This window comes from Tursiops truncatus, chromosome 14, assembly GCF_011762595.2.
Source record: "Tursiops truncatus isolate mTurTru1 chromosome 14, mTurTru1.mat.Y, whole genome shotgun sequence".
Taxonomy (NCBI): Eukaryota; Metazoa; Chordata; class Mammalia; order Artiodactyla; family Delphinidae; genus Tursiops; species Tursiops truncatus.
This window is the reverse complement of record NC_047047.1, coordinates 8,687,972-8,713,517: the sequence shown is the minus strand read 5'-3', so window position 1 is coordinate 8,713,517 and position 25,546 is coordinate 8,687,972. Positions and strand designations below refer to the sequence as shown.

The 25,546-nt window shown below is 55.7% G+C and overlaps 1 protein-coding gene and 1 long non-coding RNA gene across 6 annotated transcripts in view; one reads left to right on the top strand and one right to left on the bottom strand.

The window, feature by feature from the left end:
• Positions 1 to 25,546, bottom strand: part of FAM178B (family with sequence similarity 178 member B) — a 44,059-nt gene that overhangs the window by 11,473 nt on the left and 7,040 nt on the right. Inside the window, exons 6-7 of the mRNA XM_033838516.2 lie at positions 12,288 to 12,375; positions 4,543 to 4,668 (exon numbers count right to left, since the gene is read on the bottom strand). Coding sequence (XP_033694407.1) covers positions 4,543 to 4,668; positions 12,288 to 12,375 — 214 coding nt within the window. The remainder of the gene's footprint in view (positions 1 to 4,542; positions 4,669 to 12,287; positions 12,376 to 25,546) is intronic.
• LOC117307891 (uncharacterized) lies at positions 2,142 to 14,902 on the top strand. Of its 5 annotated transcripts, XR_012325591.1 has the most exons (5): positions 2,158 to 2,783; positions 3,279 to 3,596; positions 3,740 to 3,787; positions 6,431 to 10,256; positions 10,880 to 14,902. It is a non-coding gene; the product is annotated as an uncharacterized lncRNA (long non-coding RNA). The 5 variants fall into 5 exon arrangements; XR_012325590.1 differs by having other exon boundaries at positions 2,157 to 2,783; positions 3,279 to 3,787; XR_004521802.2 differs by having other exon boundaries at positions 2,166 to 2,783; positions 3,279 to 10,256; positions 10,880 to 13,030; positions 13,532 to 14,902.

The window sequence follows — 25,546 nt, the reverse complement described above, 5'->3', positions numbered from 1 at the left end:
CCCGACGCAGCCTAGCCAGAGGAAGAACTCGGGGGTCCTCAATAGCCACTGTCCATTCTTCAAAACCAGTCCTCCTAATCCTGGCCTGACCAAGGCCCCCAGCCCTGTGGGCGTGGCTCTCCCTAAGGTGTGGGGCAAGGGGCAGGCAGCTCAGGGGAGAAGGCAGAGAGTGGAGGGAGAGGGAGGGCTTCCTGCTCCACCTGTCCTGCTGGGTGCCACGAGGGCCAGGAGCCTGTGCCCCAGACAAGCCTGAGGGAGTCCACGTCCCCCTGCTGGTGTCGAGTGGCAGCGGGAGAGTGCAGGGCGCAGAGAGCCGGAGGGCAGCCCCCAACTCCCCAACCACACCCAGTCACGTAAGGCAGCTCTCGGCAGGGTCACCCGACACAGGGACAGGCCAGCGCAGGAGCAAAAGCAGTAAAACTTGTTTGTCAACTCTGTTAACACACGGGCACACCGTAAAGATATACAACATACAACACGCACGCACAGGACACGTGCACACACACACATGCGCGGCAGTCCCGTGCCCTCTGCAGATGTGCAGAGACGCCAGGCGTGAGTTCAGAGGAATCTGTGAGGCAGGGCGGGGTTCACCCGAGCTTCAGCCAAGCCCAGAGCACAGCCCGCCCCTTCCCTGTTCACACACGCACTTCTCCTATAAACAAGCCTCACGAGCACGGAGACGCGAGCACAGGCCACGTGCGTGGAGAGGCGTGCGCAGGGTGAGGAAGCCGATGGGAGCCCCTTGCAGCTGCCAGGCTCAGTCTGGGTGGGGTGGCCTCTTGCGGCTGGGCCCTGGGGGGTCAGGGCCCATCACAGATGCAGAACCCTCCGTGGGTCCCCGGCTGTCTGTCCCGTGAGGGCACTGTCGGGCTCTGAGGAGGGCGTGCCCAAGGGGCAGAGGAGGAGACAGAACTGGCGGGTGCCTCAGTGCAGCCCCAATGCTGGGACATCCCCCTCCGTGGCCTTAGTTTTCTTTCCACACAATGGAAAGAGAGATGGTTAACTTCCTCAAACTTCCCAAATTTAACCAAACTGGGGGAAAAGTTCCACCCTACCATAAAGATCCTGGTTCTACAGACCTTCCAAATCCCTAGGGGAAACACAGAGCCCCAAATTCCTTCCCTGTAGCATCCATGTGGCAGAAGGCCAGGGAGAAGTCAGGAAGGGTAGGGAAGTGTGGTCAACAGGAACGTCACACGCGACGGAGGTTTAACAAGACAGTCATCTCGATAAAAATGAGTTAAGTCTGGGCAAATATGGTTGAGGCAAGACAGCTAAAAGAAAACAGAAAGTCCCCAGGAAACCCCTGGTTCTGGGCTGTACGGCAGAGCTCGTCGCTTTGAGGAGACAGTGAAATACAGAGTCCAGTTACAAGATGTTTGCACAGAGGCGGAAAGGACAGCCTCACACACACACGGAGGCCTGGGAAGGAGCTGGCCTCTTGCAGAATTGGTACCCATGGGCCAGAGGGAAGCATCTGGAGGCCAACTCTCAGAGTACAAGCCTGCATTAAGACATCCTCGCCCACCTCTCTCAAACATGCGGGGCGCAAACTCCTTGCAGGGCAGCCCCAGACCCCCCGGCGTCACTCTCATCTCGATGCTCCTTCTCCTCTGGGAGAACCCCTCTCAAACCAGGCAAGCACAGGGCTGCCGAAAATCACCCAGGGGCTGAGTAACTTCTTTAGCCAAAAGCACTTTAAAATGCTCAAAGTACTCTCATCACCCCGTTCAGAAGCAGGATTCCTATTTTCCACACAAGCTCTGCCCTGATTTGCTAGGACGCTTTGTGACTCTTGAGCTAGGACAGAACCCGCCCCCCCCAGCCCCCTCCCGCCTCCCATCCCACCCCTGCAGTGTTGCAGAAGGAGCAAGTTGCTTCTTTTGTTGAACTTGGTGGTTAGCTTTCTCAGGCAGGAATCTCACTAGCTTATAATTACAAACAATGGCTGTGATTGGTTCTCTCATAAGCAGGTGACACTTCCAAAGTCAAGGGCCTCCAACAAGAGAAGCCCAGGCCATCAACCCTTGTAGCCTTAATGAAATAAGGACATCAAGAGACAAGGGGGCCTATACACAGAGGCTGGTCTGAGGGTGGAGGGCGTGCAGAGGGAGGGTGCTTTCCAGCAGAGGGGTGGGAGGGCCAGAATGGGGTGGAAGGAGAGAGTTCAGAGCGGGAGAATTACAACTGCATTCATTCATTTGTGCCCTCATTCAACCATCTAGCGCCCAACACAGCACGCGATGCTGAGACACCAGCTGTGCCCACAGTCTAGCTGGGGAGACAGACAAGTCAAGGGACAACTGCAAAGCCACGGGATCAGTGAGGAGAGTCACACCCCGGGCAGGGAGCACCCAGCCTCCGGGGAAGGCAGGACCAGGAGAAGAAGGCTGGGAGCTTCCTGGGGGCGGGAGGAGCCTGGGCCAAGGCCCCAGGCAGAGACAGGAGGGGGGGCGGGGAGCGGAGGCTGGCAGAAGTGTTTATCTGCAGAGCTGGAGGAGGGCTGCGACCCAGCAGTCTTGGCAGGAAATCTCCCAGACAGGAGTGAGGGGCCTGGGGGCGGGGCCCAGCAGGGCTGCCCCAAACGCTGGGAAGGGCCTGTCCCCATTTCCTCCAGGCTGGGTTGCCTCAGGCCAACCTCACTCCGGCCTTAATTTCCCCGCTGCACCCCAAGCAGAAAGAAGGCAAAGACTTCGAGCTCTAGGGATAAAAGGCTCGGCCAGCCCAGACCACCACTCCCTGTAAAGCAGGGCAGATGACGCCCCCGCTCTTTTCGGCCAGTGAGTAGCCCGATCATCTTTGAAGATGAAACACGCCTGGGCCCTAACGAGGAGTCCGTGGGCTCAGCGGGGAGTGGGGCTGGGCTGCGGAAGTCCAGTCGTCTGCCCCACCCGGCCCTCCCGGTCTGGAGAGTACCTGGCCCAGGGGGACAGGATGCTCTGCGTCGCTGTGCAGACTGCTGCCCTGTGCCCGCACCAGCCCCACCCCTCCACATCCCTTCTCTGCTCTTGGCTACCTCGGAGCAGGATCAATCCCAGCGGGCTCGAGCTGCAGCAAAGGCATCCAAGAGCTGCCCGGGCCTCACTTGCCTCTTTTGCTGCCCTGGACCAGCACCCGGCCAAGACACGCCGGCCCCTCGTGTTTCCAGGCCAAATGGGTCATTTCCAATATGCAGCCGACCGGGGTTGACACTTCACAGCCTCCTTTACATGCACGAGAACAGTCCTCAAATATAAAAGGATACCCTCAGCCCACTTACTCCCCTCTCTTCCCAGGCTGTTGAAGGCACATCTGCTACCAGACTGTGAGGCGAGGTCCAGAGGCGGCCCCAGTGGCCTGGAGGGCAGCTTTTCCTTGGTCAGACCAGACACAAGCCTCCTCTTCTCTCTCGCCCCTCCCCTTCTCTCTTTTTCCCTTCCCCCAGCCCAGACCTGGGGCCTGCGCACCTGTGTCCTGCTCAGACAGACCACCCCGAGGGGCTGACCCCACCTCTGTTGCAGAGCCCCCGGAATACCCAGACTTAGCCTCCGTAACGAGCTCCAGTTTCACGGGAAACAGCCGGCAAAGGGGAACAGGGCCCGGGGACAGCTCACGTAAGCTCACCGACATTAGGCACAACTGAGAGATAACCTTTCCTGCGAGTTCCAGGAGAGGAGCGTACACCTGGGGGTTGTCATATCTTCTTAACAGTTCATTTGTATTCATTGTAATTAATTCACTTATATCTGATTTGCAGAATGATGCCCAAAGGCTGGCCTTCTGGATGTCAACATCCAACCCCCGGGTGAGCTTTCTGGAACTACCGCCCTCCTAAATTAGCAGGATGCCTATCTGCATCCTTCATCCCTGAGTCCCCAGGGATGGGGGAGCTCACTGAGCTCTATCCCCCAACTCCCCAGGGAGCCAGGCTTGGGATTCCCAGGCTGAAGCCCCTACACCACCCCCCCACTTGACATTCACCCCCGGCCACAGGCCTGGTCACTCCAAGCCCCACAACCGGCAGGCTCTGGGGTACCTTGTCGCCCCTGACTGCCGCCGAAGCATGGCTTTCAGGAAAGCTGGGCGACGTCTGGAAAGTCAATTAGGAAGAACTGGGGGAAGGCCAAGGACTCAGCCTCAGTGAGGACCACGGGAAATAGGAACAGGGAGCTGCACCCAGCTCCACTCGCAGGAAACATGGGGCCTCATGCACCTGAACATTCCCTGGGCTTCTCCTTTAGGGCACTCCCTTCCCACCCCACTCCCCTCGCCAGCGCTGCAGCTCCTGCGTCCTCTCTAACGCGGCTGGCAAAGCCACGCCAGGCCGCAAAGGCCACAGCGAAACTCACAAGCCTGCACGCCTGTGCCCACTGCGCCTCCGTGAGGGGCACAGGCTCTGGGGAGATGGGCGGGAGTAGCTGGCTGGGCCCTGCCCCGAGGCCCCGGGCTTTCGGGACGGGCAGCCTTAAGGGCCCCAGGCTGTGCCTTGTGGACAGCCCAGCCTTCCCTGCTACCCTGGGGTGGTGCCTTGGCGGAGGCGGGCAGGGGCTGGGTGCTCACCTTGTGGTCTAGCTGGGCACTGGCCTTTGGCTGCTTCTCCTGGCCGGGCGGCATGGTCTCAGGGCCCAGGTACTGCCCCAGGGTTGATGGCCTCATGAGGCTCAGGAGATGCCTGAGCGAGGACAGCTGGGGAGAGAAGGGCGGCCATAACTCACGAGTGCTTGGGGCACTTCGGGGACGCATGGCCGGGACACGCCGGCTGGCAGGCATGGGTCAGAGCCTAGGCTCTGGAGCCAGACCATTGGCTCCACGACCTGGGGGCACCTTTTCCTTTGGGAGCCATGTGGCCTCTCGGGGCCTGTCCCCATCCGTGAAACGGAGACAAGCACACCCCTTCTTCCCGGGAGAAGAGGCTCTCATGCTCGCAGGGCATGCGTCCTTTAGACAAGTGAACGAGGAGGACTTAACCCACATCCCAGGACTGAGCAGACACTCAGGGCTTAGAAGAACCAAGACCAGAAGAGGGTCTCCTCTGCCACAGGACAAGACCTTCCCACCCTGAGCTGCTGCTCAGGCCTGCTGGCCCTCTATTGTCATTTAACTTCTCACCACGGGCGTTTTCAACACTCCTGAAAGAAGAGAGGTTGGGAACTACCTCCCTACTCATCTCTGTGAACGTGAACGATGACTGCACTCATCGCCCCCAGCCCCCCTCCGCCTTTTTCCTTCCAGAGAATTTCAAAGCAAATCCGAACACCGTATCATTTTACCCACAAAGAGCTTCAAACAGAAAAGGATAAGGATTTTTTTCCCCAACATAATCACATCATTCTCTTGCCCAACAAAATTACCAGGAATTCCTTACACGATCAAACACCTGTGTTCAGTTTTCTCTGATTGTCTCAAAAATGTCCTTAGGCAGTTGCTTTGTTGGAATGGGATTCCCCGCGAGGTGCACACACTGCCCTTTGGTTAATGTATTATATCACCCAATCTGCTAGCTGCCCTACCCCCCATCTCTGAACAAATGGGGGCACGTGGCCTGCATAAGTCCAGGTGTCTGCATCCAGCCACTCCTTCCCACCCAGCCCCTGCACCTGGTTTGGGCAGCCTCGGGTGGGCCCCAGCAAGGACCACCAGCTGCCCCAGAGCTAACTCACGGCCGGGGCTTCAGGAGGCAGGCAGTCTCTGAGCCCTGGGCCCCTCTGAGGCCACCTGTAACCCTGGGGAGGGAGGATGCAGAAGGAAAGAGCTGGGCCAGGGGAGTTCACAGAGGCACCGTGTCTTTAGATGTAGCAGGTGGAGGCTGGCCCAAAGGGCGAGGGCTAAGCCTCTGGGCCAGCTCCCTGCCCGAGCCCAGCCCTGCCTGGCACACCTGGCTTCTTCCCCCTGACTCACCCGCAGACACCTGCTCAGCACCTCGGCCAGCCACGGGCTTAGAAAGCCCACAAGAGCAGCTGGGCTGAGTGAGGGCGAGGAGTCAGGCCCGGGGCCTCGGCTCCTGGAAAGGGGCCAGGGCTTCTTGGCCTAGCGTCTGATCCCTTCAGAGAGGGAGGGCAGGAGGCAGGGAGAGAGAGAGGGGGAAGGTTCTGGGCGAAGAGAGGCACCATCTAGAGCTCCACCGACACCAGAGCTGTGCCGCCTTGCTCAGGCCTTCCAAGTCTGGCGATAGTTTCCAAAACAGCCCTGCCTGCTCCGGGCTCACAGCTGTGCAAGCACAGGAGCGGGCTCTGCAGCCCACGCCCCCAGAAGCAGCCCTTCGGCAGGCAGCCCCGCCCCAGCTGGGACCCTCCCTGCTAGGAGCCCTGGGCGGGCCGGGCTGGGCCGGGGAGCACACAGCAGTGGCTGGCTGCTCCCACGGTTTTCCTCTCACTCTGTGAAAACAGCTTCACTCTGCTCAGCACGGCAAGCTGCTGCCTTCTGATTGCTTATTCTCCTTTGTTCCCAGCTCTGGCAGCCGCAGTCATCCCCTCCCTGGGAGACACACCCTTCTCCGCGCGGTCAGGACTTATTTGGGCTGCGTGGGTCCCAGCAGGGCCAGGCTCTGACCAGCACGCCTCCCCACTTTACCCCCACCGCTGGGAGCTGTCTCTGCAAACACTTAGCCTGTTAGGACAGACGTCCCCAGACAAGAAGCAAATGATCACCCAAAAAGGCAGGCCTCCGCTGGCCTTGTCGGTTTGCCCGGCAAGAGGCGGCAGACAGTTCCAGCGAGGCAACTGTCCACACGGCGGTCCCTCCTGTGCTCAGACTCCGGCAGCTGCTTCTATCGGCCCAGCGGAGAAGGCCAGCATCTTAAATGTCTGCGAGGCCCCGGGTGGCCCCTGTTGTTCCCTGGAGCCTGGGCCCTGCCTGGGCCTTCTGACCGGACACTGAGCGGCTGCCCCCTCCACCTTCCAGCCTTCCTCCGGGCCCACCTTCCCAGTGAGCGCCCCCCCCCCACACCTGCCCGCCCATCTACCCGGCAGCAAGCACCCCTTCTGACATGCTATGTAATTTTCTTGTTTGTTATGTTTATTATTACTTGTCGCCTGCCCCTCACTAGAACGTAAGCTCCGTGAGGACAGTTTTGGGTCACTGCAGTGTCCCCAGAGCCTTGCACAGCACCTGGCACATGGCACAGTTGTTCCGCCTTATCCGAAGTTTCACTTTCCACCGTTTCAGATACCCGTGGTCAACCGAGATCCGAAAATATGAAATGGAAAATTCCAGAAGTAAACAGTTTTTAAGTTTTCAATAGCGCGCGCCCTTCTGACTAGCGTGATGAAATCTCGCGCAGTCCTGCTCCGTTCCTCCCCGGATGTGAACGTCCCTGTGCCCAGCGGATCCTACCCCGTTAGTCACCGGGTGGTCGTCTCAGTTATCAGATCGACTGTCGCAGTACTGCAGTGCTTGTGTTCTTGTGCTCAAGTAACCCTTATTTTACTTAATAACGGTCCCAACGCACAAGGGTAGTGATGCTGGCAATTCAGATATGTCAAAGAGAAGCCGTAAAGTGCTTCCTTTAAGTGACAAGGTGAAAGTTCTGGACTTTAGAAGGAAGGGAAAAAAATCACATGCTGAGGTTGCTAAGATCTACAGTAAGAACAAATCTCCGATCCGTGAAATTGCGAAGAAGGAAAAAGAAACCCATGCTGGTTTTGCTACTGCATCTCAAAATGTAAAAGTTATGGCCACAGTGCACGATAAGGGCTTAGTTATGATGAAAAAGGCATCCAGTTTATACAATAAGATATTTTGATGGGGAGAGACCACACTCACGTAGCTTTTATTGCAGTATATTGTTATAATTGTTCTATTTCATTATTATTGTTATTAATCTTTTACTGTGCCTAATTTATAAATTAAACTTTATCATTGGTAGGTATGTACAGGAAAAAAAACATAGCATATATAGGTTTCAGTACTATCCATCATTTCAGGCACTCACTAGACATCTTGGACTGTATCCCCCGCGGATAGCAGGAACTATTGTATATGCTTAATAAGCATTTGTTAAATGAGCAAATGAACGAATAGCAGGTCAGGTCTGCAGCTGGCCTTTCCATAGTAGATGCAAAACTCTGTCTCCCTTGGTTTTGGCCATTTGAAGCTCGTGTTTTCCAATCTCCAAACTGGAAGGCGTGGCTTGACAAAGCAGGCTTGCTGTGTTGTAAGAGGTGGCCTGGGATAAGAAACGAACTCCCGATTTCTCTCCAAACCTGTTCCACCTGTGTCTTGCCTGTCTCGGTAAAGGGCTTCTCCATTCTGCCAGCTGCATAGGTCTTGGAGGCCTCCTCGCCTCCTTTCTCTCCCATTCCACATCCTGCTGGCTGTACTTGGGAAATACACCTAGAATCTCACCACTGCTCGCCACCTGCGTGCGCCGCCAGCTCCTCAGGCCAAACCACCATCAGCTGTTGCCAGGATTACTGCAATTGCCTCCTTCCGCCCGCAACAGTCTAGTCTCAACACAGCAGCCAGTGTAATTGTAAAAAAATTTAAAAATCAGATTATGTCCCTCCTCTTAATCAAAACCTTCCAGTGGCTCTCCACTTTGGCATGAAAGTCAAGCCCCCACCTGAGTCCCCACTTACCTCTGACCTCAGCTCCTCCTACCCACCCTCAGCCCTCTGCTCCAGCCACACCAGCCTCTCCTTTTGCCTCCAACCTGAGAGGCCTTTGCCTGCCCCAGTGCCTTTGCACCGGCTGTTCCCTCTGCCCGGAATGCTTTTCCCCAAGAAACCTGCGTGGCTCCTTTAGGTCGGTGCTCAAATGTCCCCTTCTCTGTTCACCCCTATAAAACAGCATCCCCCCAACACTCCTCCTCCTCTTTATCTGGCATTATTTTTCTCCATAGCACTTATCACCATCTGGAATGCCAAAGATTTACTTCTCTCTTGGTGCCTGTGTCTGTCTCCGCTGAGTTTCATGAGGGGAGGAGACTGAACGAACGCTGTTCAGGGTTGTATCTTCAGTGCCCTGAGCCGTGTCTGGAGCACACTAGTGCCTTGGGGCCAAAACCCTGCTGTTTCTGGGATATTCCCATGATCTGCAGGAACACCACGAAGGAAGCAGTTTGAACCTGAGGCTCTCCTGGAAGATGCAAGCCTTGGGGCTGCTGCATCTCGACCACCTACAGAAGTCCTGTCTCTCAAATTCAGTTCTTCAGCACCTGCTCCTGGGGCCTCCGGCTGCAGTCTGAGATGGAGAACCAAGCGATCCAGGCATCAGGGACTCCTCCTGCCCAGTGGTGCCCTGAGAACCCGCTGCCTGGGCACTCACCCCAGATCCTCTCCTTCAACGAGCCAATTCTCAACCACTGAAGTCCCCTTCACGGTAAATCAATTGCTAAGGTTTATCAAGCACTTATGCATGGATGAAGGAAGGGCCGGCCCTTGTCCTCCTATCTGCCAGCCAGGACCAAAGCTCAAGGGACCAGCCGGGCACCTCAGCTGAAGCAGCAGGTGTGGTCCAGGCCGTCACCACAACAGGATCCAAGGAAGGGGCTGGAGAAGCAGAGACGGCACACTGCAGGGGTCCCAGGCACCTGGGTTTGCATCCTGGCTCCACGGCTTTCCCACTATGTGACCCTGAGAAGTCTCCTAACCATGCCTGCCTCCATTTCCCCATCTGTCCCGCACCGGGGCTCAGTCATGCTCTGCAGCACGTTAGAGCCACCACTTCGGGTGGGATGTAACGGGTGGAAAGGAAAAAGTGCTCCAGGCACAGAGCCACGTGCAGAGGGTGGCTGGGCTGGCCCGCGAGGAGGGCCCAGGCAGCCACGTGGTCGAGGAGCTGTGGGGAAAGCGGGGCGTGGGGGCTTGACGTGGGCGGCTGCAGGGCCAAGGTGGCCCTCTGAAGGCGTGTCTCATAAGGAGCCGCCCGGCAGGCCTGACTGGAAAGGGGAGCGCCTGCGGCCCAGAGACCTGGCAGGAGGCCGTGCAGCGGCCGCGGGCTTGCAGTGGGGACGGGGAAGCACATCAGGAGGACAGCGGGCAGGCTCGAGCTGCCCGTCTGCCTCTCCAGCCGCCGCGGGTCTGGCGCAGCTTTGCCTGGCCCGCCTGCCGCCTCTCTCCTTCCTGCGGCACGAGCACTGACGCGCCCTTCGAGACCTGGCTCGGGACGGCTCTGGAAGCCACTTCGCTGCCCTCGGGCAGAGTCAGTCACGGGGCCCTCGGCCTGCCTCTCTCACGCTCACATCCTCTCCTCCGAGGTCGTCTCCCGGTGCAGAGCCTGGCACACAGGAGGCGCTAGGCTGGGGTCTCACGAACGCACGGCAGGCACGCGGGCAGGTGGGTGACAGGTGTGGTGGGACGGCCCTGGAGCTGGGACCCACAAGGGCAGGGCTGGACTCCGCGCCAGACGGACTGAGAGCTCCCAGGCCAGCTCTCCCTGGGGGAGGCATCCTCCCGCCCCGCCCCCACCAGCCCCGCTCACTCGCCTCCCCTCCAGGTCCCCGGCAGGCCAGACCACCCAGCTCTTCCCCAGCACCACTCCCCTCGCCACTCTCTGGCCCTCATCACGCTCCCCGCACTCTCCCCGCGTAGGCTCTGGCTAATAAAAAACAAATCAAAACAAAACCCCAAGCCTTGAACTGACCCTCATGCTCGAGCCAGCCTGTGTTTTCCTGATCACTGACAAGCGCTGCCGGATGGACAGCGGCTACCCCCACCCACCACGTGCAGCCAGTCCTGCCTTTCCTGATCTCGACACTCTGGCCTCTCACCTCCGCTCTGCTGACATGTGTTGGGTTCTCCGAGGAGCTCGGTGGCCACACTCCGGTCAACACCAAAGCCTGTCTACCAGGCTGCCCCCACCCCGGGAGCCTCCTGGGATCACTCTGTCTTGTCCTCGCTGGTGCATCTCTGCCTGCCCCGCCCCTAACCATTTGGCCCCTCTGTTCTCTTTCTCGCAGAGATGTTCTGTCATCAGGCTCTCAGCTTTGTGAAGTGACCCCTGAGCAGGCCACCCTCCCCTCCTGCCCTCCCGAGGTCTCTGCCTGGGGAACCTTCCTTTGCACACCCGGGAACTCAACCTTGGGTTCCTTCAGCCCACACGTGTGTGCTGAGGTCCTGTGTGTGTCAGGTACTGTGCTAGGAGCTGACGGGCAGTAGTGAGCAGAAACCATTTGGTCCCTGCACTCAAGGAGCTGCTGATGCTGTGTGTGTGTGTGTGTGTGTGTGTGTGTGTGTGATGCCAGGGCACTTTTTGGACTGGGTGGTCAGCAAAGGCCTCCTGCGGAAGGTGACACTTCAGCTGGAACTGGGGTGAGAAGACACTCACGCCGTCCTAAGTCTTGGGGAAAGCATGGAAGGCCGAGGGGGCAGCCGGGGCACAGCCAGGCCGGGCCTGCTTAGATGAGCCAACCCAAGCGGTCGCCTTTCTGAGCTCCCGCCCTGCGATCGTGGCCTCTCAGACTCAGCCCACCAGCCCCAGGAGCGTCCAGAACATCCTCTCAGCGCTCTGGCCGCGGGCTTGCCCCGTGGACCTCCAGTGACTAGAGACGCAGCCTTTCGCCGGGACTGCCTTGCCTGTCTCGTGCTAGAACTAGACGGCTCAGCTGCACCCAGCAGCTCCTCTGGGGTTCCAGGGAGACCCTTGGGGTGGGGGGAGGCCGGTGAGAGCATTCTCAAGCCCCCTGCCACCCACCCTCGGGCTGGCTGTGACCCATGCTGCCCCCAGGGCCCCTGAACTACTGCTCTCTGAGCTGCAAGGAGGCTGCAGTCGGAGCTCTTTGGAGAGCAGAGGGTGGAGGAAAGAAGGTACTTCCTCCCCTGCTGCCCCAAGAATGCCTGACATGGGGCAGAAGGGTCACTGGGGGCGAGCAGTGTTAATTTAGTAGTGTTCGTTTTCACCTTTGTTGTTTTTCCACCTATAAAAAATTATATAAGCAGGGGCTGGGGAGGAGGGAATGGGAGTTGTGTTCAGCGAATTCAGACTTTCTGTCCGGGAGGATGAAACAGTTCTGGAGGTGGATGGTGGCAGCGGTTGCACAAGACTGTGGAACTGCACACTTCAAAACGGTCAGAACTCTGCCCTCAGAATTGTTAAGATGGTAAAAAAAAAAAGTTAAAATGGTAAATTTTATGTTACGTATATTTTACCGCAATATTTTGAAAAAGTAATACCTGCTCCCAGCTGACTGCTCTATCCTCAGGGCCGAGCACAGAGTAGGCGTGCAAAAAGTAACCGTCGAATGCAAGGATGTGAGCAGAAAATTCAGACTCACCTGGACTTCGCCGGCCTGAGGCTCCCAACCTTCGGGAAAAGAAGCGGGAGGAGCCGGCCGGGCTTCCCCAGCGGATGCTGAGGCAGAGACTCACCTGGGCCTTCTCTTGCCAGAGAGGGAGCGTCCCTTGCTGGTCCAGCAGCCGGGCAATGATCACGAGGCTGAGCTGGCGTCGAAGCTGCCTGTGAGAGAAGGGGCGAGAGAGACTGAGGGGGTGTACCACCCTGGGGCGGGGGGATTGAAGTCCCCAGGGTGGGTGCAAGGAGGGGCAGGACACACACCGAGACGTGAACAGGGGAGAGCCACGTAGGGAACTTTGGCTTTCTCCTTTGGTTTATAGCGTTTATTATTTATTTTAGAAGTAATAAAACATGCAAGCTGGGCAAGTTTAAAAATAAGCAAAAAGAAAAAAGTTATTTTTTAAAAGAAGTGGTAACTTCAGAGGCTCGCATAGTGGTATTTACCGGCTTAGTTTTTTCCTCTATATATTTGTGCTACACAGAGATCGGGACCGTTCAACCTCCTTCGCACAGACCGTCGCCTTTTCTTTCCCTTGCAGCATCATGAGCTTTCAGCCCATGCAGGCTGGTGGAAGGTGGGTGACCGGGGCTTGGTGAGGCCAGGTTTTGTTCTTGTGTTTTTCAGCCAGCATCCAGTGACTTTCTTTTGGAGAAACCCTCACCCACCACACCCGGCCCAAATCCCGGCTGCCAGGGTGGGCCCGTGAGCCAGGCCTGGCCCATCAGTCCCTGTGTTTGAGCCACTGAGAGGTGGCCTCGGGGTCTTGGCTGGAGCTACCAGTAGAGCGTGTGCCTTTCCAGCAGGACCACTGATCAGGTGGGAGGTGACCCTGCTGTCGCTGGTGGCCATCCTGCCTCTTTGTGGGGCAGTCTGGAGAATGCAACAAGCAGAGATAGAGCCCTGACAACACCCAGAGCCTGCCCTGCCTGAAGCCTCCGGCCCCCGGACCCGTGCGGTCAGTGGGTTGGTTGGCTCAGCTGATGAAGTCCCTTTGGCTTCTTCAGTCAGTCTGAGCTGGGCTCCTAAGTCTAGCGCCAAACAGTCCTAACTGATTCACTCAGGATGGAGCTGGTGTCTCCACTCTTCAGGAGTAAAGACCTCTAATGGGGATTTTAGACGCTAACGTTTGTGGCTCTGATTTTCATGGGTCCTTGAGGGCTGGAGCGAGTAAAAAGAAGAGAGGAGGGAAGCAGAGACTAGAGGACAGGGCTAGGGGTGGCAGTGGCCAGGAGAGGCTGGAGAGGGGCGATGCGAGAAGGGGTGGAGGGTTACATCCTCCTCGAGGCTTCACACACTTGTTGCCCCCATGGACAGCAGAAGGCAGCCCCTGGCACGGACTCTGATGTGGCCCACAGTCGCTGATTCCCGCGGAAAGCCACCACCAGGGGAAGCAAAGGAGAGGTTCTGAAGCCGGCGGAAACTGAAGGAACACGAAGGACACCAGGTGGGCTGGAAGCGGCTCCATAGAGGAGAAATGCTCTCTGGTAACAACACTGCTGGAGGGTCCCCACGGGCGCCCCTACCCCCATCCTTGGGACGACCCCACGGGGAAACGAAGGACAGGACATCGGGGACAGGCAGCCCTCGGAAATGATGTTTCCCTAAGGAAGTACCTGGGGGAAGCAGGACTGAGCCCCGCCTGAGCGGTGCTGAAGGCGCCCCTGCAACTTCCCCAGGGCCTGTGGCTGCCATGGCCTCACGTGGGTGCAGGAGGGGCTCCCAGTTGGTGGGGAACGGAGGTGGGAATGGCCTTCTCCAAGCCAGGAGGGTAGGTGGTACCTGAAGCAGGGGCCTTGTTGATCTTATTCAAGAAAATCAGAGAAATCAACAAGGCAAGAGGCTCTTGATTAAAAAAAAAGGGAAAAACGCAGCATCAGACAGCAGCATCACATATTAGAAGGGTAAACACGAGAAAGAGGGGAGACGCTCCCACACAGCCGGCAGGGACACGGATGCATACACCTACCTCGGCCAACTGCCTGGCGAGACCTACTAAAGATAACGATGTTCGTGTGCCCGCCCCACGGCCCGGCAGTCCTAATCCCGGGCACACACGTACGGCGTACGAGAAAAGAGAGGGGCACGAGCAGCACCGATCCGCCACTAGAATGGAGAGAGGGACTGGGCTCCACTCACGCATCTCAAGCCCACGCGGAACGATTACGGATGAGCCACGACTCCATCCGGCAGCACGGGGGAGCCTCACAGGGCTGTGTGAGAGAAGCCAGTTCCAACAGAACACACGTGTATGATTTCACTTACACTAAGTACAGAAACGGGGATACGTGGCAGGGGTCGGGTGGCGGGCAGGCTCTGCTCACGTCTCATTTCTTCTTCTTCTTTTTCTTTTCATTCGGCCGCACCATGTGGCTCGTGGGAACCTTAGTTCCCCAACCAGGGACTGAACCTGGGCCCTGGCAGTGGAAGCGCCGCGTCCTAACCACTGGGCCACCAGGGAATTCCCTCATTTCTTGATCTGGGTGCTGGTTTTACATGTGTTCGACTTGTGGAAACCCACTGAGCACACACTTACGGTCTGTGTTCTGTTTGTATGTGGCAGTCCAATAAAACTATTACTTAAAGAAGAAGTTCAGCTGGGGGGTGGTAAGGACTGCCTGACTTAGCCAATAAAAATACAGGATGCCAGTTAAATTTGAACTTCCTATAGATAAAGAACAATTTTTTTTAGCCTGAGTTTCTCCCATGTGATCTTTGTATTTTATCTGGCCACCCTGGGAGGGGCCGGCCATCCCCTTCCATTCTGGACCGGTGACCTCGGTTCCCTTTCTGCAGAGCGCCCCAGCTTTCCCACCCACCCTCCGAGTCCTGGGGAGAGGCAGCCCCATCTGGACTGCGTCACGGGACAGAACACGGGAGCCCTCATCCGGCGCCCCACCCGCGTATCTCCCTGGGCTCCCACCGCCAGAACCTGCTCTCCAGCTGTTCCCCGGGAGCCCCAGCAGCAGCTGGGCCAGGAGCAAGGGGAGGGGGCAGGCGGGGGGAGGTAGACGGCCCCTCCAAGCCGAGCTGCTGCTCCAACGCGAGAACTTGCAGCCGGAGTCCCCAGTCCAGCATCTGGGCTTCATTAATCCAAACCCGGGCCTTGGGGAGCGCTGTTACCCGCAGCGGGTGCGGAGTGGCCGACCTGGGGGTGGGGTGCTGGCAGGCCGGCAAAGCAGAGCTGGGGGTGGTTCCAGAAGGGAAGAGGTGGGCCGGGTGGGTCAGGACAGAGCTGCTGTCCAGAAAGAAATAGAAGGCAAGCATCAGAAGGAGCGCCGAGGGGGCGAGTGGATGAAAAGAAACCACATCTGAGGGCGGCGCGCTCCCCGCCTGCCCACTGCCTTTCATCCTGACCGCCCTCCCTGCCTTCTACACACAGTCCCCTGCCCTCTCAGCTCCCACTGGGACACAGGGAGAGGCAACAGGACCACTTTTTCATTCCACACTGAGAACTTACTCTACAGAGGGGAAGGAGCAAAGACTCACCCCAAACACCACCCACACTGTGCAGGGGGCAAGCAGGGGGGCCCGTGGCCCGGCTGAGGTTGGCCCCGGGCCGTCCTCCCCCAGAAGCTGCCCAAGCCCACCCGCGAGGCCCCCCCGGAACTCAAACCAGGCGAACACAGGAGGATGCAGAAGCCACTGGAGCCATGCCAGCCAGTGTCATATAAGGCAACAGGCTCCAGCCCTCTGAAATCACACCAGGCCAGGCCTCTGCCTCAGTCCTGCCCCGCCACCCTGACGGGCCGCTGTAAGACCAGGACACCGGATCAGCTCTCAGAGGGCCTCAGGCGCTGGGAAATGGGGAAATGACTTTTCCAAACCAACAGCAGAGCCGGGAAGTGGAGCGCAGGCGCTCTGCTCCCCAGCCTCCAGCCTCCAGCTCCTGCAAGGGGCAGCCTGTGGGTGCTCTGAGGACCGCAAAGGCACCTGCCAGCTCGGGCCATCAGGGTGTCAGGACAACCACACAGGTCACCGCAGTCCCTCTGGAGGGGAACTGGGCTCTGCTGAGGTTGAACTACTCTAAGAGGCCACCAGGCATCTGGCCAAAGGCGTGAACGGCCTTTTCCATGTCTCTAGGGCAGCTCAGGAAGCAACGGCAGCGGCCTGTTCCGCCATGGAAATGCCGCCCAACACCCTGCCCCAGGGCGTCTGCCCGGCTTGCCGCTCCCGGGCTGTCCACGCCGCCTCTCAGGCATCACGACCGCCTCTCATGCCACCCGCCCCTCAGCCCTTCCCTGGAGTCTCCTATCTTGCACGTGAGCATGTGCCACCTGGGCAGGAAGAACAAGGAGCTGGGCTCAGAGGTCAGGGTAAACTCTCCGGCCGTCTGCCCAGTCATCCCCACACCCGCTGGGACACTCACAAGTGTGGGCACACACAGTGCAGACAGGAAGAGACGGTGGGATTCAGACAGCCTCAGATCCACACGGTGGGGTCCCACCAGGCAACGTGAAGGAGCCATCTACCGGTCCCACCGGTACCCATGTTCAAAGCCCGGCACCACACACCTACGGGAGAGAAGCTGGGGAAGCGGTTTTCTTTGCAGAGGGAATGCCTGGGAGGGGCCCAGGGTCCTTCTGGGGAGCAGGTGACATTCTGGCCTGTGATGCAGTGGTGGTTGCACAGACGCCTGGCAAAGTGTACAGTGTCCACCTCTAATGTGTCCTCTCCTGCATGCATAGTATAACCAAATAAAAAGGTTACTACTGCTCAGTAAATAAAGTTCATGTAGACGATCACAACCAACTTCCCTCCTCCCATCTCCCTTCCTCCCTCCCTCCCTCCCTCTCTCTCTGGTATTATGAGGAAACCCACAGACCACTACACTTAAGATACCTTAAAAGTCACCCTGTCTCATGTCCTGGTACCACATATCCGTCCGTTTAATTAGGGCCTTCGTGTACTTGAAGGAAGTCGCCGAACTTCCCATGGCTACCCCTCCCCCAGTGCAACAGCTACTCTTTTCTATCCTTTGGAATCTTTTTGCCATTCTGGGTTGGTTCTTATGAAGTGCCTCAGGGTTGCTGACATACCCGTCAAGTGAGGCGCTCAGAGCTGAGGCTGACACTCATTTTAGGGGCAGCCTCGAGATGCTAAGCCGTTGACAGATTGGGCCCAAAGTTAGTTCACACGTCTGGCCGTCAAATCCCATTTCCCAGATCCTGTTCTTAATTGTGCAGCTGGGCCTCTCTTTCCCACTCAGCCCATCATTATGGTCTGCTGAGATGTTCCGGCATCTTCAATTTGCTGTCAGTTACATTTATGTTATGTGTGAACTTGACCATTGTTCTATTAATGGCCTCGTCCAAGACCCAGGGTCTGCGCTGGCCAACCTGTCAGTGAAGACGGAACTCTGGGTGGCCGCCTGGGCCTGCCCTCCAGGCCAATTCTGATGGCTAGCAGCACTTCTGGGTGACGAGCCCATCTAAGTTGACATCGCTCAGCCCACGTTTCTTTATGTTGTCACAAGATACGATGATCGTTTCCGTCAAAGGCCCTACAAAACCCAGACAGCCTTCTCCAGAGTACCCTTCTGGTTAGCCTGTCAAAAACGAAATGAGGCTAGTCTGGTATGATTTATTCTTAGGAATCCTAGAAAGCAGCGCTTCCTTTTCTATGTATGTGCTCACAAGCTATCCCCTGGGGAGTTCTGTTGAGGGACACATCAAGCCCGCAGCACTGAGTGAAGAAAGCACCTTCTGCACCCTCCCTCCCCATGCCCCGGGAGCTCCCGCACCCCCCCCCCCCCAGGTCTCTGCAGAGTGAGGGCACTCCACCTGCACGTCGCCCAGGACAGACTTGAGACATCCTTTTGCGGGAGGGGACCTCAACTCATTTCACACAGCTGGATGCTGTCCTACTGTCTCCCCCCATATCTTAGGCTGCAATCCCCTTTGATCAATATTTGAGTCCAGATGAAAAATTATGCTCCTCGACAAGGAAGACAGAAGCAAAACAGGAATTACGTAGTGTTGTTCTCTCTTCATCAGTGTTAACGTTTCCCCACCAGCCCAGAACAGCACTCCTCACTTCAAAAATAACTACACAGGGGACTTCCCTGGCAGTCCAGTGGTTAGGACTCCGCGCTTCCACTGCAGGGAACATAGGTTCCACCCCTGGTCGGGGAACTAAGATCCCACATACCTCGTGGTGTGGCCAAAAGAAAAAAAAAAAAAAAAGGAAAAATTACACAGAAGCCCCTTCTACGGGCCTTAGCTTTTCCCACCAATACTGTCACTGGTCCGTGCTGTTTCTCCATTTGCCTTGCTCATGTCCCTTTCTTTCCCTCTTCCATATCTTTCAAGATCAGAGATCATGCATGAGCTCTGAGTGCAGCCCCTGCACCTCTAGATACTTCCTGTATTTTTCCTCATTGGGTCCATTTGCAAACCACGTTCAAAGTTTTATTGCAGGATCTCTCTAGCCCCCCTGAACCATTTTTCTTTTTGGAATCTGCTACTAAAAAGCTCTCACTCTCTCTACTCGTTTTGAAATCTGCCCTCCAGAAGCAAGCACTCCACAAGCATGCTCTCCAAGCCCCTCCTCCGTGCCAGGGTCCAAGGACCCAGCGAGCAAAGTCACAGCTCTTGCCCTCACGGCACTCACAGCCCAAGGGGTCAGCAAGGGGCAACAACAACCAGGGCTCTGCATCCGGAGGTCTCTCCGAAGAGGAGATGCCTCATCTGAGCCTAGTCTTGGGGGTGAGGAAATGTCAACCAGGCAAAGAGGAGGAAGAAGATAGGGGAAGAGGCTTCTCTAGGAAGAGGGAACAGACGTTGAAAAGTTCAAGACAAACGCTCATCACGGGTTTGGGGAGCCGCACAGTTTCGGGATATAGCTGGAGTGCGGAAGCCTGTGCGGGGACGTGGCGGGGAGAAGGCAGGCTTGGGAAAGTAGGCACGAAAGCCCTCGTACACCAGGCTGTGCTGTTTGAATTTCATCCTGAGCATAGAAGCCTGAAGGATTTTAAACAGAGGAGTGACAGGGCCAGATGTGCATTAGAAGGAAGAGGCCACCGCTGGACACAGTGGGGATGGGTCACACGGGAGAGAGCCTGGAAGGAGCCAGCTCTGGCTCCCTGGCAGGCGTCCAGGGCTGCTGTCCTGAGAGCCTGAGCCGCCGTGGCACCGGAGGGTGATGTGGAGAGGTAACTGTCGTGGGAGATGGGGACGCCTGAAGGGACAGAAGGTGCCCACAGACCACCCCGCCCCCAGGATTCAGGCCATGGGCAGATGCCATCACAGGGCCATGGAAGACAGGAGGAGGTGGTCCCCCTTGGAAGACAGTGACTTCTGTTTCACATGTGCTGAATTTGAAATACTTCCCACTCGGATCTGGTGCTGAGCAGAAAAGTCTGGCCAGAGGTATTGACTCGGGAGCCCCTGGCGCGAAGTTGGGGTTGAAGCCATGGAAGTGGCTGAGATGGGGTCCTGGGTGGAGTCCCAAGGAGCTGGACTCCGAAACGGAGATGAGTGTGCATGGAATTTATGGCAGGAGCGGGGTATAAGGGTGCTCTTGGCATCACTCCTATCAGGGGCGTGGAGGAAGCAGGTCTGGGCCGGGGGCAAGCCAGGCTGCGATGCAGTCACCGCAAAGACCTCAGCCGACCCCGCAAGGGGCTCTGGAGCTGGCAGGGTCCCCGTCTCTCAGAGACATGCAGGGTTGAGGCAGCGGCAGCCCTTTGTACCCCCAGCCCCGGGCTGCTCCCAAGGAAGGGGCCCAGCCAACCTCCCGCAGAGGCAAGCTCGAAGCTCCCAGCAGCTGGGGAGAGGCACGCGAGTCCTGCAAGGGGGCAGTGTGGACAGAGCCCCGCCCAGAAAGCCCCCCGAGGCTGTGCCAAGGGACCAGAGAGGAGAGGCTGGGGCAGGACCCTGAGGCCAACCAAAGCTCGGGGAGAAGCGGCGGGGCCACCGAGGATGGCGCCTGAGGGGGAGGGGCCTGAGGAGGGGAGGGTACCAGGAAAACGACACCGTGCAGCCAGCCAAGGCGAAAATGGGAAGCTTGCGCACGAGGACAGGCCATTAGGTCACTGGTGACAGAGCGCTTTAGGAGGACTGGGCTGGCGCCTCTACTCCCACAGCCCCCCGCCCCCCCACAGCCACTCATAAAGGGGAGCGAGCGTCTGCTCAGCCACCAGCCCGGTCACGAGGGAGGAGCAGGGGGACCCTCGGCCGTCCTCCCAGCTCCAGCCGTGGTCCCTTGACCCCTGGACATGACTTTCCTCTTGCCTCTTGTTCCTCCAGATTTTGAACCCTTCTGAAATCTTGAGGGTCTGGGGCCTTGGTGGACTCCTTCTAGAATGTTCTGGACTTGTCCGTCTCCAGAGGCCTGATTGTCTCTTTTCTCAGGTGAGAACTCCCTCTGAGACACTCTGAGCTCTGAAGAACCCCCGTGTCCAGGGTGGGCAGGGTTTGGACAAGGAGAAGGAGAGAGCTGGGGGTGGAGAGCCTGGACGGCAGCAGGAGCTGCAGGAAGGGGTGGGTGGAGATGGAACTGCCGTTTGAAAGTAGGAGACACACAGAGCACATTTCTTTGCTGACAGAAAGAGCCAGTAGAGAATAAAAAGCTGAAGGTATAAGGACGAGCAAGGATGGTGCAGAAGGAAGGTTCTGGAAAAGGCAGGACTGTTGAGATCCTGAATGTGGAGGAGGGATCAGGAGGAAAGGCGGGGGTGAGAGCTGTGGGTCCACGGGGCGTGTGTGCGGGGGCAGCAGTCATCCTGTGGAGAGAGAAGGGGCCCCGCTCTTTGCTGGGAGGGCAGAGGTGTCTCCAGCAGGAAGCCTGGTGGAGCCTGGAATCTGCTGAGGGCCCCCAGGAGGCTGGCTGGCAACTCAGGGCGGCTCCTGGGCAGCCTGAAGGGGTCAGGGGCCGAGGGGGGGGGGAACCAGGGAATGTGGTAGCACCACGCCACGTGGCCATGCAGTTTTCAGGGTGGGCAGATCTGAAGAACACGCAGGAAGGGAGGTAACAGTGGAGCGAGGGACCCAGGAAATGAAGCCGGAAGAGGCTGATGGGCTGGGAGAAGATGAACCGGTCCGGGGCCTTGCACGGACCCTCTGCCCACCCAGGGCGGCAGCGTGGAACCCAGAGGGAAGCGAGGAGGGCTCCGGGGAGCTCTGGTGTGCCCGCACCTGTCACTACTCTCATCCCTGGGGCAAACACCTGGTGACTTTGAAGGCTGCTTTCTCCCAGGGCTGCCTGCTCCTCCCTCGTGACCAGGAATCCGCTTAAGCTGGTGTCACTTCCCCTCTACTTCCAGGGCCACGGTGAGGCAGCACCCGTGGGACATTTAATAAACTTTCGCAGGCGGTGAAGGAGGGTCCCGAGCCTGGGAACATCAGCTTTCAGTGGCAGCTCCCTCCCGAAAGGGCCCGTGGGAGCTGCCGCAGGGGCTTGCGCAGACATGCGCTCTCCCTAGCAGCTCCTGGAGCCACCCCAGAGGGGCAGAGTCCCAAGACAGACTTTCCTCCAAGAGCCTCCTCTTCCCATTGGCCCCATTTCAGGTGCTTTGCTCTAGTCTGTACTTTGATTTTTCACGGTTACGCTCAACTTCGCCTTACAGTGCATCCCTTGAAGTCTTGGTCAACCAGGTGGGGAGGGGGGGCGGGCATCACACCCGTGTTGGCGGGGGTTCTCGCTCTGTGCTTAACCAGTCGGCAGGCAGGCAGACGAAGAAAGTGGCAGCCCATCGTACAACAACACGCCCTCCTTCCTGGGGTCAGTCTGGGCACTGAGCCCAGTGGGGCAGCCACCAGCAAGGGGAGAACAAGGCCACCACCACGGGGACGCTGTGGAGGGGGCAGCTAACTAAAGAGCACAGTGAATACAGTGCAGCTGTGAAAAAGCATTAGAAGCTCTTTCCGGTCCAGTTTGGAACAGCTGCCAAAACCTACGCTGAAGTGGAAAGAAGGGCGGCGAGGACAAGCCAGAAGCACAGATGAGAACTGGGGACAAGGCTAGGTGGTACAGGCACGGGGGAGGGGGAGGGGTGGGGGTTCAAGAGGTGCCCCTTGGTGCCTTTTGAATTTTGTTCTGAGGGCTTTATCTATGTAGAAAAAGAAATGAAATTTCTAAGTAAATGAATGCATACCCTCCATCCCTGTGACGAGCCCTCTTTCCCAGCAACGGGTCTCGGCAGGAGGTTTTACCCTAGTTGGTGTCTGTTTGAAAGCAGGTGAGGCCGGTCCATTATATTCACTATGAGCATTTAAGGAGCATCTGCCGGGGGCCCTCGAGCTATAAGAAAGATACCCTCGGAAAGACACTGATTCCTGATATCACAGTTTGGCTAACAGATGAACAATGTCATAAATTTAGGATATGACACAGGTAGTTTCAAATCTGTTGGGGAATGATGGATTACTAAGACAGAAGAAAATTGGTGTTGGGTCACTGGCTCTTTGGGGGTGGAAAAAATCAAGTTAGATCTCTGTCTCATACCCACAAAAAAGAGATTCCAGATGGGATTAAGAGCCAAGAGAAACAAAGTTATGTAAGTACTGAAAGAAATGAGAACACAATATTTTTATGCTCTTGGGGGTGGGGAAGGCCTTCCTTTTCAAGATAGAAAGATTCAATTACAATCAACTCTCTGTACTATCCATGTACCTTTTCTGTGAATCTAAATCTATTCTGAAATTAAAAGTTTATTGAAGGGACTTCCCTGGTGGCTCAGTGGTTAAGAATCCTCCTGCCAATGCAGGGGACACGGGTTCGAGCCCTGGTCCGGGAAGATCACACATGCCGCAGAGCAACTGATCTCGTGCGCCACAACTACTGAGCCTGCACTCTAGAGCCCGCAAGCCACAACTACTGAGCCCGCATGCCACAACTACTGAAGCCCACGTGCCTGAAGCCTGTGCTCCACAACAAGAGAAGCCACCGCAATGTGAAGCCCGCGCACTGCAACGAAGAGTGGCTCCCGCTCGCCGCAACTAGAGAAAGCCTGCATGCAGCAACAAAGACCCAACAGAGCCAAAAATAAATTAAAAAAAAAAAGTTTATTGAAAAAGGGAAAAAAAATCAGTTCACGGAAGGATATACACAAAGTTTTAAAAAGGACAATTTACAGACTTAGGAGAAAACACGGTGTCCAAAATGTAATAAGTTGCTTATAAATCAATATAATTAAGAAGAAGATAAATTACCTGATAGAAAAATGGGCGAGATATCAAGAGGTAATTTACACCAAGAGAAACACAAAAGGCCAATAAACATAGGAAGAGATTCTCAATTTCACTGGCAATCAGGGAAATGAAAATTAGAACCACAGGAAGAGATTTTTCACTTACCAGATTAATTAAAACTTAAGAACAAAATTGAGACTACACGGTGTTAATGAGAATGTGGAGAAACAGGCATTTTCATGTCTGTTATTGATTAGTGCAGCTTCTTTTGTGGAGGCCAAATTTTATATATACATACTTTAGGACTGGAATTTCTTTTTTTTTTTTTTTTTTTGTGGTACGCGGGCCTCTCACTGTTGGGGCCTCTCCTGCTGCGGAGCACAGGCTCCGGACGCGCAGGCTCAGCGGCCATGGCTCACGGGCCCACCCGCTCCGCGGCATGTGGGATCCTCCCAGACCGGGGCACGAACTGTGTCCCCTGCATCGGCAGGCGGACTCTCAACCACTGCACCACCAGGGAAGCCCAGGACTGCAATTTCAAAGAACTTATCTTATAGAAATATTTGGATAGATGCACAAAGCTTGTATATTGGACAAATCTCCAGAACAGGGGACTGGTTGCATGCACACTAGGGAATACTATGCAGCTATGGAAAAGAATGAGGCTCATCTCACACACACACACACATATGTGCAGGCACGCCTCGGAGATATTACAAGTTTGGTTCCAGACCACCACAATAAAGCAAGTATTACAATAAAGCAAGTCACATGAATTTTTTGATTTCCCAGTGCATGTAAAAGTTGCGTTTAAACCTACAGACTGGGAGAAAATATTTGCAAGCGATGCGACTGACAAGGGCCTAATTTCCAAAATATACAAACGGCTCCTACCGTTTAGCAGTAACAAAAAAAACAAACAACCCAATCGAAAAACGGGCAGAAGACCTAAACAGAGATTTCTCCAAAGAATCTCCAAAGGAGACATACAGATGGCCAAGAGGCACATGCAAAGATGCCCATCGTCGCTAATTACTAGAGAAATGCAAATCAGAACTACAACGGGGTACCACCTCACACTGGTCAGAACGGCCATCGTTAAAAAGTCTACAAATAATAAATGCTGGAGAGGGTGTGGAGAAAAGGGAACCCTCCTGCATGGGTGGTGGGAAGGTAAGTTGCTGCAGCCTCTATGGAAAAGGGTATGGAGGTTCCTCAAAAAACTAAAAATAGAACTACCATGTAACCTAGCAATCCCACTCCTGGGCATATACCCAGACAAAACTATAATTCGAAAAGATACATGCACCCCTATGTTCACAGCAGCACTATTTACAATAGCCAAGACATAGAAACAATATAAATGTCCATCGACAGAGGAATCGGTAAAGAAGATGTGGTACATATATACAATGGAATATTACTCAGCCATTAAAAAAGTAATAAAATCATGCCATTTGCAGCAACATGGATGGACCTAAAGATTATCATACTAAGTGAAGTAGGTCAGAAAGAGAAAAACAAATACCATATGATATCACTTACATGTGAAATCTGAAATACGTATCTATAAAACATATCTACAAAATAAACATATCCACAAAAAAACCTGACTCACACACAGAGAACAGACGTGTGGTTGACAAAGGGGAGGGGTGGGAAAGGGAAGGATTGGGAGCTTGGGATTAGCAGATGTAAACTATTATATATAGAATGGATAAACAACAAGGTACTACTACACAGGAACTATATTCAATATCCTGTGATAAACCATAATAGAAAAGATTATGAAAAAGAAAATATATGTGTATAACTGAATCACTTTGCTGTACAGCAGAAATTAACCACAACATTGTAAATAAACTATACTTCAATAAAAAATTTTTAAAAGTTATGTTTACACTATACTGTAGTCTATTAAGTATGCAATAGCATTACGTCTGAAATAACAGTGTATATACCTTAATTAAAAAACACCTCGTTAAAAAATGCTAACCATCGTCTGAGCCTTCAGTGAGTCCTAATCTTTTCACAATAGTAACATCAAAGATCACGGATCACAGACCACCATCACAAACCTAATAACGAAAAAGTTTGCAATATTCTGAGAATTACTGAAATGTGACACAGAGACACGAAGTGAGCAAATGCTGCTGGAAAAATGGCACTGACAGACTTGCTCGATGCAGGGCTGCCACAAAGC